Source organism: Pygoscelis adeliae, unplaced genomic scaffold, assembly GCF_000699105.1.
Source record: "Pygoscelis adeliae isolate BGI_AS28 unplaced genomic scaffold, ASM69910v1 Scaffold412, whole genome shotgun sequence".
Taxonomy (NCBI): domain Eukaryota; kingdom Metazoa; phylum Chordata; class Aves; order Sphenisciformes; family Spheniscidae; genus Pygoscelis; species Pygoscelis adeliae.
In genome coordinates this window covers 775,263-787,066 of record NW_008824190.1, presented here as the reverse complement: position 1 = coordinate 787,066, position 11,804 = coordinate 775,263, and the positions used below count along the sequence as shown (strand labels likewise).

Here is an 11,804-nt window from a genome sequence, read left to right as displayed (position 1 = left end):
ATTGGTCCCCGGTCCTGCAACTTGTTTATAAGGTCCCTGTGGCTGTGGACAGTGACTGATGCTTTGCATCATCTGCAGGTACCTGCACGTCCCCGGGAAGCAGTCTCAACTCCAGCGAGGAGGACCTCAACACCCCTGCCACTGCTTACCCCTCTAAAGGTGAGGCTGAAAGATCTGTCCGAAGGGCTGATGCTAGGGCTTCCTTCTGTGTGCTTGGCTCGGCTCAGCGGGGATGGGCCTTCACCTGCCCTGAGGGGGGGGTGGGGGGGTGGGTGCCAATGGCGCCCTGCAGTATTTGGAGGTGGGAATGAGCTCTGGGGTCCTGGCTGGATCCTGGAAGAGGTATGAAGTTGGACTGGCATGTTCCTGGTCGAGGCTAGACTGAGCCAGAGGTCTGTTTGGGAGGGTCACAGAATGGGGCTCTGTTCCTGACCTGGGAAGCACAGGACTGTGCAGGGATGAGGCAGCGCAGGGAAGGTGAGCACCCTTCCCACCATGTATGGATCCGGCTCTGGCCTCGGCTGAGCCCTTGCTGACCGACCTCGTGTGCGTGGGCGTATGTGCCCTGCCTCTCTGCTTTCCCCCACGTTGAGCCTGAAGCGCCACTGGCTGGGTTATGGGACGCTTATCTGCGTGATACCTGCGGGCACCATCCTACCCCCCAGAGCCTGGCTCCGAGATCGGGGGCAGAGGGTGTGTGTGGGTTTGGGTGTGGGGGGGTGGGAATGCTGTGTGTCTGCAGGTCGGAGTTAGTCCTGGGGTTTTCCTGCCCGTGCTGCCCTCAGGCAGCATCCTCGGTGAAACCCCTTGCTCCTCAGCCCTGTGACTCCCAGCCCTGATCTGTGTGTGCACGCGGGGGGGAGCACCCTGCCCGGGGGACGGGTGATGCTAGAGCTGCCCTTAAGCCCCATGCGAGCACGGGACTCCAGAGCCAGGCAGTGCTGGGCAGCTGCTTGGAAAGCTTCGGTGCTGCTGTTTTGATGCCTTCAGCAGCTGGGTACAAGCGTGGGCTGTAAACCCGGAGATGCATCGACCCACAGGGACGCTGTGCTCGGGGGCGTTTGGCTGGGGTTATTCCTGAGCTCTGCGGCGATCGGCCCCCGTTGCACACGCAGCCCCCCCGTAACCCCCTCCCACCGCTGCCAGGCAGCACCTGGCTGGTACAGAAGCAGCAGGCAGACGGAGCAATTGTGGTTAGAAGCAAGGGGTAGGGATCTTCCTTCTCTCAAATTAGAGCTGGGGGGAGGGAATGGGAGAGACCTGACGGTGTGTTTCTCTCCGCTAGCTAAGCTTGGAGACACGCAGGAGCTGGAGGAGTTCATTGCGGATCTGGATAAAGTGTTGGAGGGTACGTACGCAGCTCTGATCCCTGTGCTTCCCGAGCCCCAAGCTGCATCCAGCATGGCAGGATGCCTGGGCTGGGGCTTCTCCGCTGCCTCTGGCTCGGCGGGGCCAGGCCCAGCACCCCTCCCAGCTGGGGCTCCCACTGCAGGGGACTTACAGCCTGGTTTTGGCTGCAGGGGTGGAATCCTTCTGTCTTTTGTTTTGTGGGGGGTGCTCATCTGGGTGTCACCCCCCCATCCCCCTTCAAGCTCTTTCAGCTGGGGCAGAAATTCCCCTGCTTGAGTGTCTCCCCTTTCTGGTGCCTCAGTTTCCCCCAACTGGTGAAGTGGAGATGGCGGTACCGTCCTGGTGGAGGGGATTGGGGGTGTGAAGGCCAGATTGGTCCTGACAATGAAGGCCTGCAAAAAAGGTGGCCAAACAGCGCAACCTGCAGAGCTATTGATGTTTTCAGGAAGATGTACAGATGCTTGTGGCTCTGCCTACAGCATCTCTCCGACTGCTGCTCAAAGGCTTCTCTTTGCTATGGGGGGGAAGGTGAGCAGGAGGAAAAGAGTATTTTTCCTTGTGGTATATCCCAGCCTGGAAAAAATCAGCCCTGTGGAAATACCCCATCTGGAGGGAGGCAAGTGAGGGTTCAGACTCGATAAGTACCACCTAACGCATGCCTGTGGAAGTGCCCCTTGGGGCATGTTGGCACTGAGCAAAGCCGTGGGCAGGTCTCGGGGTGAGACTTCTGCACCTGCAGAGAGGAAACCACTTCAGAGGGTCTGTGCCGTGGCAGAGCGGGGAATCCCAGCCCTCGGGGAGCCTGGGCGGGTCACGGTCTCCTCCTGCAGATGTTTTCCCCCTGGTAAAGGGCTTGGCTGCAGGTACCCCTGGGGAAGGGGGTGGTGCCGTGTTGGGCATCTCTGGCAACTTTACCCAGGCAGTTCTGCAGTCCTGTGAGGTTGGCTGGTCCCCAGTAGCTTCCTTGCTGGGGAAACTGAGGCAGGGGCCACACTTCCTCTCCAAAGGGGTCCCTGGGTGACAGGCTGGAGGCAAAGAGAACTTGATTTTGAAGAAAATAAAATATTTCCCCCTAGGCAGACTGCATAACTCACAGTTCTCAGTATCTGTTCCCTTCCCTTCTGAGTGTCCAAAATGCGGTAGCTAATGGGAAGTGCTGCTTCTGCTGGCCCTGAGTCATACCGGGAGGCAGTGGAGCAGGAACGGGACCAGAGCCTGCCCCCCCGGATTGCTGCTCTACCCCTGCGGGGTGGGTGGCGGGGGGGGGGGGGGGCAGTGCACCGTGCAGCCCTCCTCTCCCCGACAGTCGTCTCACTGATCTTTTTTTGCCCCTTGATCGTCCTGCAGAGATGTGAGACGTGGTTTTGGTGGCAAGTTTGGAGAGGAGGACCCACAGCAGATGAGCCCCGTGCCTCCCCGATGCACCCTCTGCTTCTGTGCCCCTGCCACCCACTGCCTGCGTGGACCACTGCTCTCCCATGCCACGCTGCTCCGCGCCGGGGGCTGATCCAGCGACGGGACGAGCAGCTGGGCTGTGATGGTGGCTGGGCCTTGCTCCGCTCCCGCGTGCAGGGCAGGACTCTGCCAGCACTGAGATGAGAAGAGCTCTTGGTGAGGGCACCAGGCTTTGTCCTACGAGGGGGGCTGGCAGCTCTTGTGACTGAGTGGGTTTGGGGGTGGGGGTCTATGCCCCCGTTGAAGCCGGAGGAGAAACCCTGGGTGATTTTAGGGAAGATCAGCTTGCAGCACATCAGTGAGACCTTGGTGTCCCCTCCTGGGTCAGGAAAGCCAGTTCCCACAGTAGCATCTGTCGCAGGCAGTGACAACCACTGCTGGCCCTCTGCTTTGCACGAGTAGCCTCAAATAAGGCCCCTGCCTGCACCCCAAGTGCCTCTGCCCCGACTGCTGCTGTAAATACTGTAAAAAGGATGTTACACACTGTACAGATGGGATGTATTTTTATGAACGGGATTTTAAGTCTCCGTGCTTGTCTGTGTTTGTGTCCAGCCTTTTCCCGAGGGCTCCTCTCTTCTCTGCAGCTGCCTGCAGGGGTGGGAGCAGGCGTGCCTGTGCTGTGCCCTAGCCCTGGGGGCTGCCAGCCCACGCGGCATCAGAGAGGTAGGGGGGAGAGGCCTCAGAGAAGCAAATTAAGCAGCATTTGTCTGCCTGAAGCAGGGCAGGGGACCCCCTGGTCCTCCCTGCCCGTGGCGGAGCGTGGGGCAGGCTGGGCTGCCCTCTGCCAGCAGCTGCCGTGCTCTGAGCTCTGACCCTGGCAGCAGGGATGGATGGACAGAGGCAGGGAGCCAGCTCTGCTGGGGGGGCCTTGGTGAAGCCCCCTGCAACGTGTCCCCAGGACTCAAACCCTCCTGCTGCCTTGTGATCCCCTGGGCAAACCCCAGTCCGTGAGCTCGGGCCTCCCTGGAGCAAGCCCAGGAGCTGGCAGGGAGCTTGGCTGCCCCGGCGGGGCTGGATCCAGCCCGCCTGGTGGCCCTGAGCCCGCTGGGGAGGGGGGAGAGGAGGGCTGGAGCCGCGCAGCCGGGGGGCTCTTCAGGAGCTGCAGGGTGGGTAAATGGCCGTGGCAGCTGCTCGGCCGTCCCATCACATGGGCTCTGGCCCTCGGGCAGCGAGGGGGTGGGAGAGGAGGGCAGGGGCCATCCCTTTCCACCTCCGTCTGCTAGGGGAGGTGAGCCACTGCCCGCTCCTCTTGCTCCGGTGGGAGGAGGCCCCTGGGACCTGTTCCTGGGGTGCTGTGGGACCTGCTCTGCTCCTGTTGAGGCTCTCTTTTGAAAAGCCCCCTACTTTACCCTAAAGATACGTTCCAGGGAGTCTTTCTTGCTTGGCCTAAAGAAATAAGACCAAGGCCCCTCGATGCAGAGCCGGGTTTGCGGCTGTGGGTTTGTTCCCAGTGTGCTGGGGGAGGCTGGGGTGGGGCGTCCATGGGTGACGCTGCTCCGGGGGTCCCGCTTCCTAACAGAAGTGCCCTGGTGACGCTTCCTCTGGTTATTGCCGCTCACAGCAACCCCGGGAGCGAGTCCCCGGGGGATGCAGCCCTCTGGCTCGGGTGGTGCGGGGAGACTCCCTGCCTGGCTGGGTCCCTGCTTGTCCCTGCCGGGTGAGTGGCTCGGTGGGGCAGGCAGAAGGTGCTGTAGAGGGAACGGCTCAGGCGTGAGATCGACCTGGGGGCAGCTGAGCTCGGAGTGAGATTTGGCAGTTGTAAGGGATGCTCAGTCCACCCCTGGGTTTCCCCTCCCCAGAAGCTGCCCCATGAGCAGTGGGATGACCAGGAGGAGCTCAGGAGAGCGGAGGAACGTGGGGCCCTGCTCATCCCTGGGCTGGCAGCGCTGCCCTTCCTTCCATGTGATGTCTGCATGGAGCAGGACCACGTGCGGCTCTGTTGCAACTGTCTGAGCAGGAAACAAGACGGTTTTAGCTTCTTCCCTCGCCCCTTGGTTCATGGGGTGCTGACCAGGAGGATATTGGTCATCTGATCCGCCAGCCTGGGGCTTAGTGCTGTCCCAGAAGTCTGCTGAACACGCATTAATCCTGCAATCTCAAGCACTCGGGTGGGAGGGAGGGCAGGAGTGTGGCGGGGCCTTCTGAGCAGCCCCAGCAGAGCTTTGTGTGGGGCATTTTTGGGGGGGGGCACTGTCCGTTGCCGTTCTCCCCACGCTGCGTGATGCGGCTGCTGATCTGCCTCCCAAACGGACACACACCCCCCTCAAGGGGAAGCTAGAAGATGGGGGTGAGAGCAGTGCGGGGGCTGGGGGCGGAGGTGATGCTCGGAGATGCACCCATGATGTTCGGCTGTGCCACGGGGGCCGGAGCACCCCGCTCTGCGGGGAGACTCAGCCCACATCAATGGGGCCAGGGCAGCGGGAGCTGCGGGGACTGTCCCTGCCATGCACACTGGTGATGACAGCAACCCCAATGTCACTCGGGACATTTTTTCCCCTCTGAGTCATTGCACACAGGCGTTTCGCCCTTGCAATCTAGCTCTGACTCGTATTTATTCCACCCACAGTCCCTTTCTGCCTCTGGGCATCACAAGCGCCTTACCAGCCTGCGTGGGAAGGGATTTTTCACAGACCACCCCCGGCCCGCCCGACAGCATAGTCTCTGGCTGGATCCCGGCAGTGCTCGGTGCTGGGCTGGGGAATCCCACACCGTCACCTTCCCTGGGTGTCACTCGCCGGCTCGCACCAGCACGGCGTCTGCAAACGTTGCTAAGCAGCTGCAGATATAAATACTTTCAAGCCCCAAATCTGCTGCTGCTGATACACCCCTGCAGCAAAATAACAGACTCGGTGAAGCTCCAGAGGGGTTGTTTGTTGTGGAGGTTGCCAGGAGAGGGGTTTGGGTTTGACCCCAGGTTTCCTCTGGCCCCTCGAATCAGGCAGGCTACGTGGGTGCTGCCCGCACCATGAGGTCGAGCCGCCCCATGTTGCACAGGAGCCTCTCCAGGGCTTGTGGTACCGCCTGCACCCAATGATATAGCTGTCAGCATCTGCTTGGGTTGGTGCTGGGAGGACGGTGGGGCTGGCACTGGGCACCCCACGGTGCTGGTGCTACATGTGGGTGACAGGGTGACATGAGACCTAATGCCAGCGCCGTCCTGCCCAGCCTGCACCAACACCAGCAGCAACGGCGATGCTCAGCCTAACCCCCCCCGGACAGACTCGTGCACATGGCTGCAAGCAGACCCCTTTGGGCACAGGGGCTCCTGCAGGTCCTCTGCTGGGACAGGGTGGGGGATTTTTTTTCCTGGGGACCCCAGGCAGGGGTTGGGGACACGCCTGGGTGGCAGGGTGGCATGGAGATGGGGGCTACGGCATCCACCAGCCCATGGGGGGACAGTTGTCCGAGGGCTGTTGTGCAGCCTGGGGGGACCACAGCCTCCCGGCCACGCTCATGGGGCGGCTGAAAACCCAAGCACAGGGAGGGCTGAGGCTGACTGAGGTGGTCGGTGGGGAGGGTCGGATGGCCCCTGTGTCCACGTGCGGTGGAGGTGCTGCAAAAATAATCAGCGCGAACAAGCACGTCCTGCGGCACGTCAGTTCCTCCCCTGGGCCCCTCTTCCCACAGCAGCTTGAAGGAGGCTGGACCAGGGCCAAGGGGGCCTGGGAGCAGCAGGGTCAGGCTGGACTTTGTGTAGCGCTCTGCAAAGAGTCTTGAGAGTGCTTTGGACCTGCCAGGGTGGGAACCCACCCTCCAGAGGCACCGGGGGGGGGAGCTGAGGGTGCTGGAGGAGCTGGGGACAGTCAGCCCCTGAGCAGCACTGCCCGGGGGATGCTGGACCCCGCAGCATCAGCTGGGAGCTGCCGGTCCAGGCTGGTCGGGGCGCAGGCAGCAGAGGGCAGGGAACGCGGGCGGCAGCCCCCCATCCCACCACGGTCAGCGGAGAAGAATCCCAGCCGTAGCCAGGCCGGAGCAGGCACGCGGTGCCTGCACGGGGCCACCTGCAAGGCTGGCACCGCTTCCAGCCATGCGTTCACCGCCCTGCAGCCTGCTGCCTGCTAACTGCTTGCTTGTTTTCTTAGAAGCGAGAGCAGCGTACGCAGGGCCGCCGAGAGACGGGAAGTGGCTAACCAGAGTCGAGGCAACTGCACGGGCCTCCTGCCTGCACCTTTTCCTTCAAGCCCTGCTGCAAACCCAACCTTTCCGGAGACCGCGGTGGTTATTTACTAGCGGAGCAGGCACTGCTCCAGCAGTAGGTCCCATATGCTCTTTTCATAGGGTCTTCAGTAAGCCCCCTCCTCCAGGCTGGGCGCATTCAGCTCCAGCTGCGGTGCCAGCTTGCAGAGGAGCAGATCTCCCGACATCCTGGGGACCCGAACAGCCAGGTTGGGGCACGGAGGTGAGAGCTTTAGCAGAGGTGGCCTGTAGCCACACGGGCTGGCTGGCAACCAGCCACCTCCCTCCCTTGCTGCACGGAGGACAGAAAGAAACCTCCCTGGTGGCCACCACCGTAGGGACCGCCTTGGGCAGGTGTTGCCTGTGCCTCCCTGTGTTCTTCCTCCACAGGAAGAAGGGATGGGGCACCTTTTGCTGGATGGAGGTGTCCCTCAAGGTTCGTGGGGAGGCAGGACAAGCATGCAGATGTCAGGGCTTCTGTCTGTGCATGGAGGCTGATGGAGCTGGACACGCTCCCTCAGCCTACGCAGGCTTGACGTGCCTTGATGAAGTTGCTCCCCCCTGGAGGGATCTCCCCAGCCTCTGTGGGGCTAAAAAGGGTCACCAGAGTTCCCCTAAAGAAATTATAGGTTGTATTTCCTTCATTGCACCCTGCTGACCGGGTCAGCTCTGAGAAAGGCACATAAGGCGAGGTATTTCTCCACCAAAACATCACGGCAAAGAGCTGTTGCTGTTGCTGAGCTTAAAACCTAGTAGCAAGAGGGGCTCCACGTCTAACTGCAGAAAGATTTAGATCAGGACCTCAGTAGTCCCACCAAAAGTTCTCCTTCATCCCCATGTAACCATGGCTCTCTGGTCCTCTCCGGACTGCTGAGCTCCGCCAGCTCCAGCTGGTGCTTTCTCCTCCAGCAGCCTGGAGGACACTCGCCTGGTGCTGCCGAAGGCTGCGTGCGCTTGGGGATGTCCGTGCCACGCCGTGTTTCAGAGAGGAACCACGTCCTTCTGGGGGAGGGAAGTCCCTGGCTGCCCAGACAGTCTGGCTGTGGTGATGCAAGAGGCTGTAACTATTTTGGGACATTAACCTAACGCTGGGGATGCCGGCTGCTGCTGCCTTTCTTTCCCAACAAGCCCTCTCACGTGTTTTGGGGGGGGGTCTTTCCACATTTACGGGAAAGGGAGAAGTGGGGCCCTTTCAGGTCCTGACTTAAAAGTGTGTTTTCCAGCATGCTTTTTAGCTGGAGCTAGAGAGCTGCGTGGGGGCAGGCACAGCTCTCCTTGTAGGTCACGTTTCCCCTCCAAAAGCCCGGCTCATCGCTCCTCACCCGCCCAGACCCCAACTCGTCCCGTGCTGGTTTGAGGGTGCGAGGTGTACCCCCGGGGCTGGCAGCCGTGAGGGGAGCGCCCGTGGCGGTCCCATCCTGGGGGGAGCGGGAAGGAGCACCGGCTCTGTGGGACCTGACCGTGACGCCGGCTCCGGGTCCTCGTCAGTCAGCTGGTCCTCCTCCTAACGGGTTTATGTGAAATAGTCCACAGCCGTGCTGAGCAGCTCGGCTCTTGAGCCCTTCCCTCCCTGCCCTGCCTGCCTGCCAGCCCGGGGGGGGGCTGTCCTCCCCCCCCTCCTCTCCCCCGGGAGGCTGGGCGCGACCCAGGTCCTGCCTGCAAAGCAGGTATCAGTGCAGGACCTGGGAAGACCAAAGTCCCCATCACCTGAATCCCTGCCCAGGAACAGCCCTGCTGATGCCTGCGGGGGGACGCAGCACCGGCAGGACCGCAGAGCAGAGCCCGAGATGTTTTCCTGGGGCGTGCGGATCCCTGATGCCCCAAACACCAACTCGCTCCCCTCTGCTGCCTTTCACCACCTTGCCAGTGCAGCCAAACGCAGGCTCTGGGGAGCGTCTCCATTTTGGGGACCAAGGTAGGAGAGGCATGGTGACCCTGCCCGCCTCCAGACACAGCAAACCCAGCTGTCTCAGCTCTTGAAACATCAGTCCTTGCCTTCGGCCACCACAGACAGGAGACACCCCGCTGCTTTACGTGGGGTGGCTTTGCCTCCTCCAAGGGAGACCCGTGCTTAGGCAAGAGGGGAATGAACGTAGGCTTCGACGGCTCCTCTCTGTTGAAACGCCTCCCCAGAAACAAACTTCCTTCCCAGAACCGAAAGGAGTGACATAGCCCAGCGTTACCAATCCCGTAGCCCGGCGTCACTGGTCCCATCAGCTCTCCACCGTCCTTGCCCACAGCTGCCACCACAGAGACAGCGGAGTTTAGCTGCAATGCCATGACGGGACGTGAAACCACAGAGGGATCCAGTGGGGACGTAGGAGACTTGGGGCGTCACAGCTCATGGTTGTGCTGGGGGAGTTCCCAGGGCGGCCAGCCCAGCTGCCGGGGGGAAAGGCGGGATGGAGAGAGGCTGGTTGGTGCAGGGCTGCAAGGAGAGCTGTGTTTCAGTCTGAACAGCCTCAGATCCTGATTGAGAGTGGCAGGAACACGGCAACATGGCCCTTATGGGCCAGGAAAGAGGTTAGGGGCTTCAGTAGCCATGGTGGGCTTGGGCTACCTGCACAGTAGAATGGTGCAAGGATGAAGCTAGCCAATTTGCAATGGGCAGCGGGGTGGAGGTGGAGGGAGGTCTCCGTCATGCACAGGGTGTTCAGAGAGCCAGGCTGAGCATGCCTCTCCATCCTGTACAGCTCCCGTGGAGTCCCCAGCTCCACCAGCCCTCAGCAGGGTCTTCTCCAAGGAGCAGCGAGTCTCTCCTGGACCATCTTTCAGGGTGCATTAAGGCCTGTGAGCTGCATCCCTGCTCCGACCGGTGCCTGAAGGACCGCCCCAGCGTGAACCCCTTCAGTGCCCAAATTCATCCCTGCAGCGAACAGTGCGGTGCTGGCTCCAACCCATGTCCCTCCAGGCTGCAGAGAGTACTGGTGTTGACCAGAGCTCCTGCTTTACACCCTCCGCCCTGGTTTCCACCACCAGTGCCCCAAGGATGCTCCCCACCTCTGGGTGCCTTGGGGGAGTTCCTGGGAAGGCCGGTGGTGAACTGGCAGTCCATGGAGACAACACCCTATTTTTAAGAGCTGCCAGGGCAGGCAATGGGCCAGGTTTGTCCAGGGTTGCCTGGAGGCTTGTGCCTTCAGACCAGGCTGCAGAACGGGGCTGGGAGGTTTCCTCAGCAGTGGTGCAACTGCTCTTTCTGACTCCTGAAAAAGTCCCCAGGGATTCTCTATGTGACCCCCCATTGCCCAGAGGACAGGAGAGCTCCACAGTGTCGGTCAGTGTGGAGTGGGTGCGTGTCCCCCCCCAGGGATGCCAGTGTCCCCGGATGAGAGGAGACAAGCTCCTCCAGGTCCTTGCTGAGGTTTCACCCAGGTGGAGACCGAGGCGTGTGCCTGCAATCAGAGGGATTTTGTGTTTCTTTCTCCTTGCCGCTGTTCCCCACTCAACCCCCACCCTGTGTTCCTCCATCGGGCTGGGCTCTGACTTCATCCCCCAGGTATCCAAAGAGACAATGCTGGCGGTGGCGGCCAGCGCGGCATCCTGTCCCCTCCCCCCCCCCGGGTCACTTCCCAGGATTGTTCTGCTCTGCTATGACAGGGGCTGGCTGCCGGCTGACCCCAGGGACCGGGGACGGACGAGCCTCACGTGCCTCTCGGCCGGCGGTATTTCACTCAGCGGCAGAGCACGTCTGGGGCACGGGATGACAGCGGGGAAAGGTTATCCCGTCTCTCTGGACTTTCTCCTGCCGCCTTTCCCCCTGCTTCGTTAGGAGCTGCCCTCCTGCCGTCCCCACCAGCTGCAGCGTCGGGCAGCCCCGGACTGCGAGGCAGGAGCCCGATTCCCATCCCAGCCAAAACCCTTTGGCTGACGTTGTCCAGACCGGCCCAGGTCAGGGAGAGCTCGGGGGAGAACAGAGCAACACAGCTGACCCGGGCCGGGGCTTCCTGCTGGCTTAGCTGGCATTAACCTCATAATTAAACTAATTAAACTAATACCAGGAGCGTCTAGCCTTGTGTCACCATTCCTCTGGCACCAAGCCTGCATTCAAGCAGGGGGTTAAGCCTTGCAAATAACCCTCCTTGGCATAATCACTCCCGATTCTCTGCACCCAGAGGCTAGCAGTCTATTCATACAACGATCTTTGGACTTGAAATAGCTTTTTTTTTTTTTTTCATGTAATTCTTTATGGTTTGGATAGTATGATGCCCAGTCACATGCTCCTTTCCTCACTGTGTCCCATGAGTTTTCATGTCCTGCCTGTCCTACCACTTTAGGGTGTGTTTAAAGTTCAACTCTTTTCCCATTTTGCTGTGATATATGCTTTTTTGGGGGGTGTGTTCCTTGCTATCTGTTGGCCCCCAGCTGTGTGCTGGCCGTCAGTACTTGGAAGGCCAATGCTGGGTAGATATCACTGGTAGCCACTGCGTGCAAATATCAGGTGGACGAAGCAGCAGCATCCTCCCTGCAGCCTCGCGTGGTCCAGAGCACCCCCTCCTTCCCGCTCACCCTCTGCGTGGTCAGCTCGGACCCGGCTCTAGGTCCTTCTGCCCCCCCGGGGTCAGCGCACAGGGTCAGCATCTCCATCCCTGCACAGTCACAGTGTGGGGTTGGGTAAGAAGCTGGTTGCGTCCTTTCTGAGGATCACCTCTGGTTTTATCCCCGCCCCGGGAGGGTACGGGGCTGACCGCTCTGTTTGCAGCAGGACAAGGCCGTGCCTTCTGCAGGCAGCAGTGACGGGCTGCACCCATCACCGGGACCTCTCCCGGGGTGCGCTCTCCAAGTGGGGTGCCAGATCCAGGGTGGCCCAGCACACGGCAGGGACG

At 61.1% G+C, this 11,804-nt stretch overlaps 1 protein-coding gene across 1 annotated transcript in view; it reads left to right on the top strand.

Annotated features, from left to right (window-relative positions):
- LOC103925895 (regulator of cell cycle RGCC-like) overlaps positions 1–3,332 on the top strand; it is a 4,002-nt gene extending 670 nt beyond the window's left edge. The window contains exons 2-4 of the mRNA XM_009334695.1: positions 79–159; positions 1,286–1,348; positions 2,698–3,332. Coding sequence (XP_009332970.1) covers positions 79–159; positions 1,286–1,348; positions 2,698–2,705 — 152 coding nt within the window. The 3' untranslated portion in view covers positions 2,706–3,332. The remainder of the gene's footprint in view (positions 1–78; positions 160–1,285; positions 1,349–2,697) is intronic.
- The last annotated feature ends 8,472 nt before the right edge of the window (positions 3,333–11,804 follow it).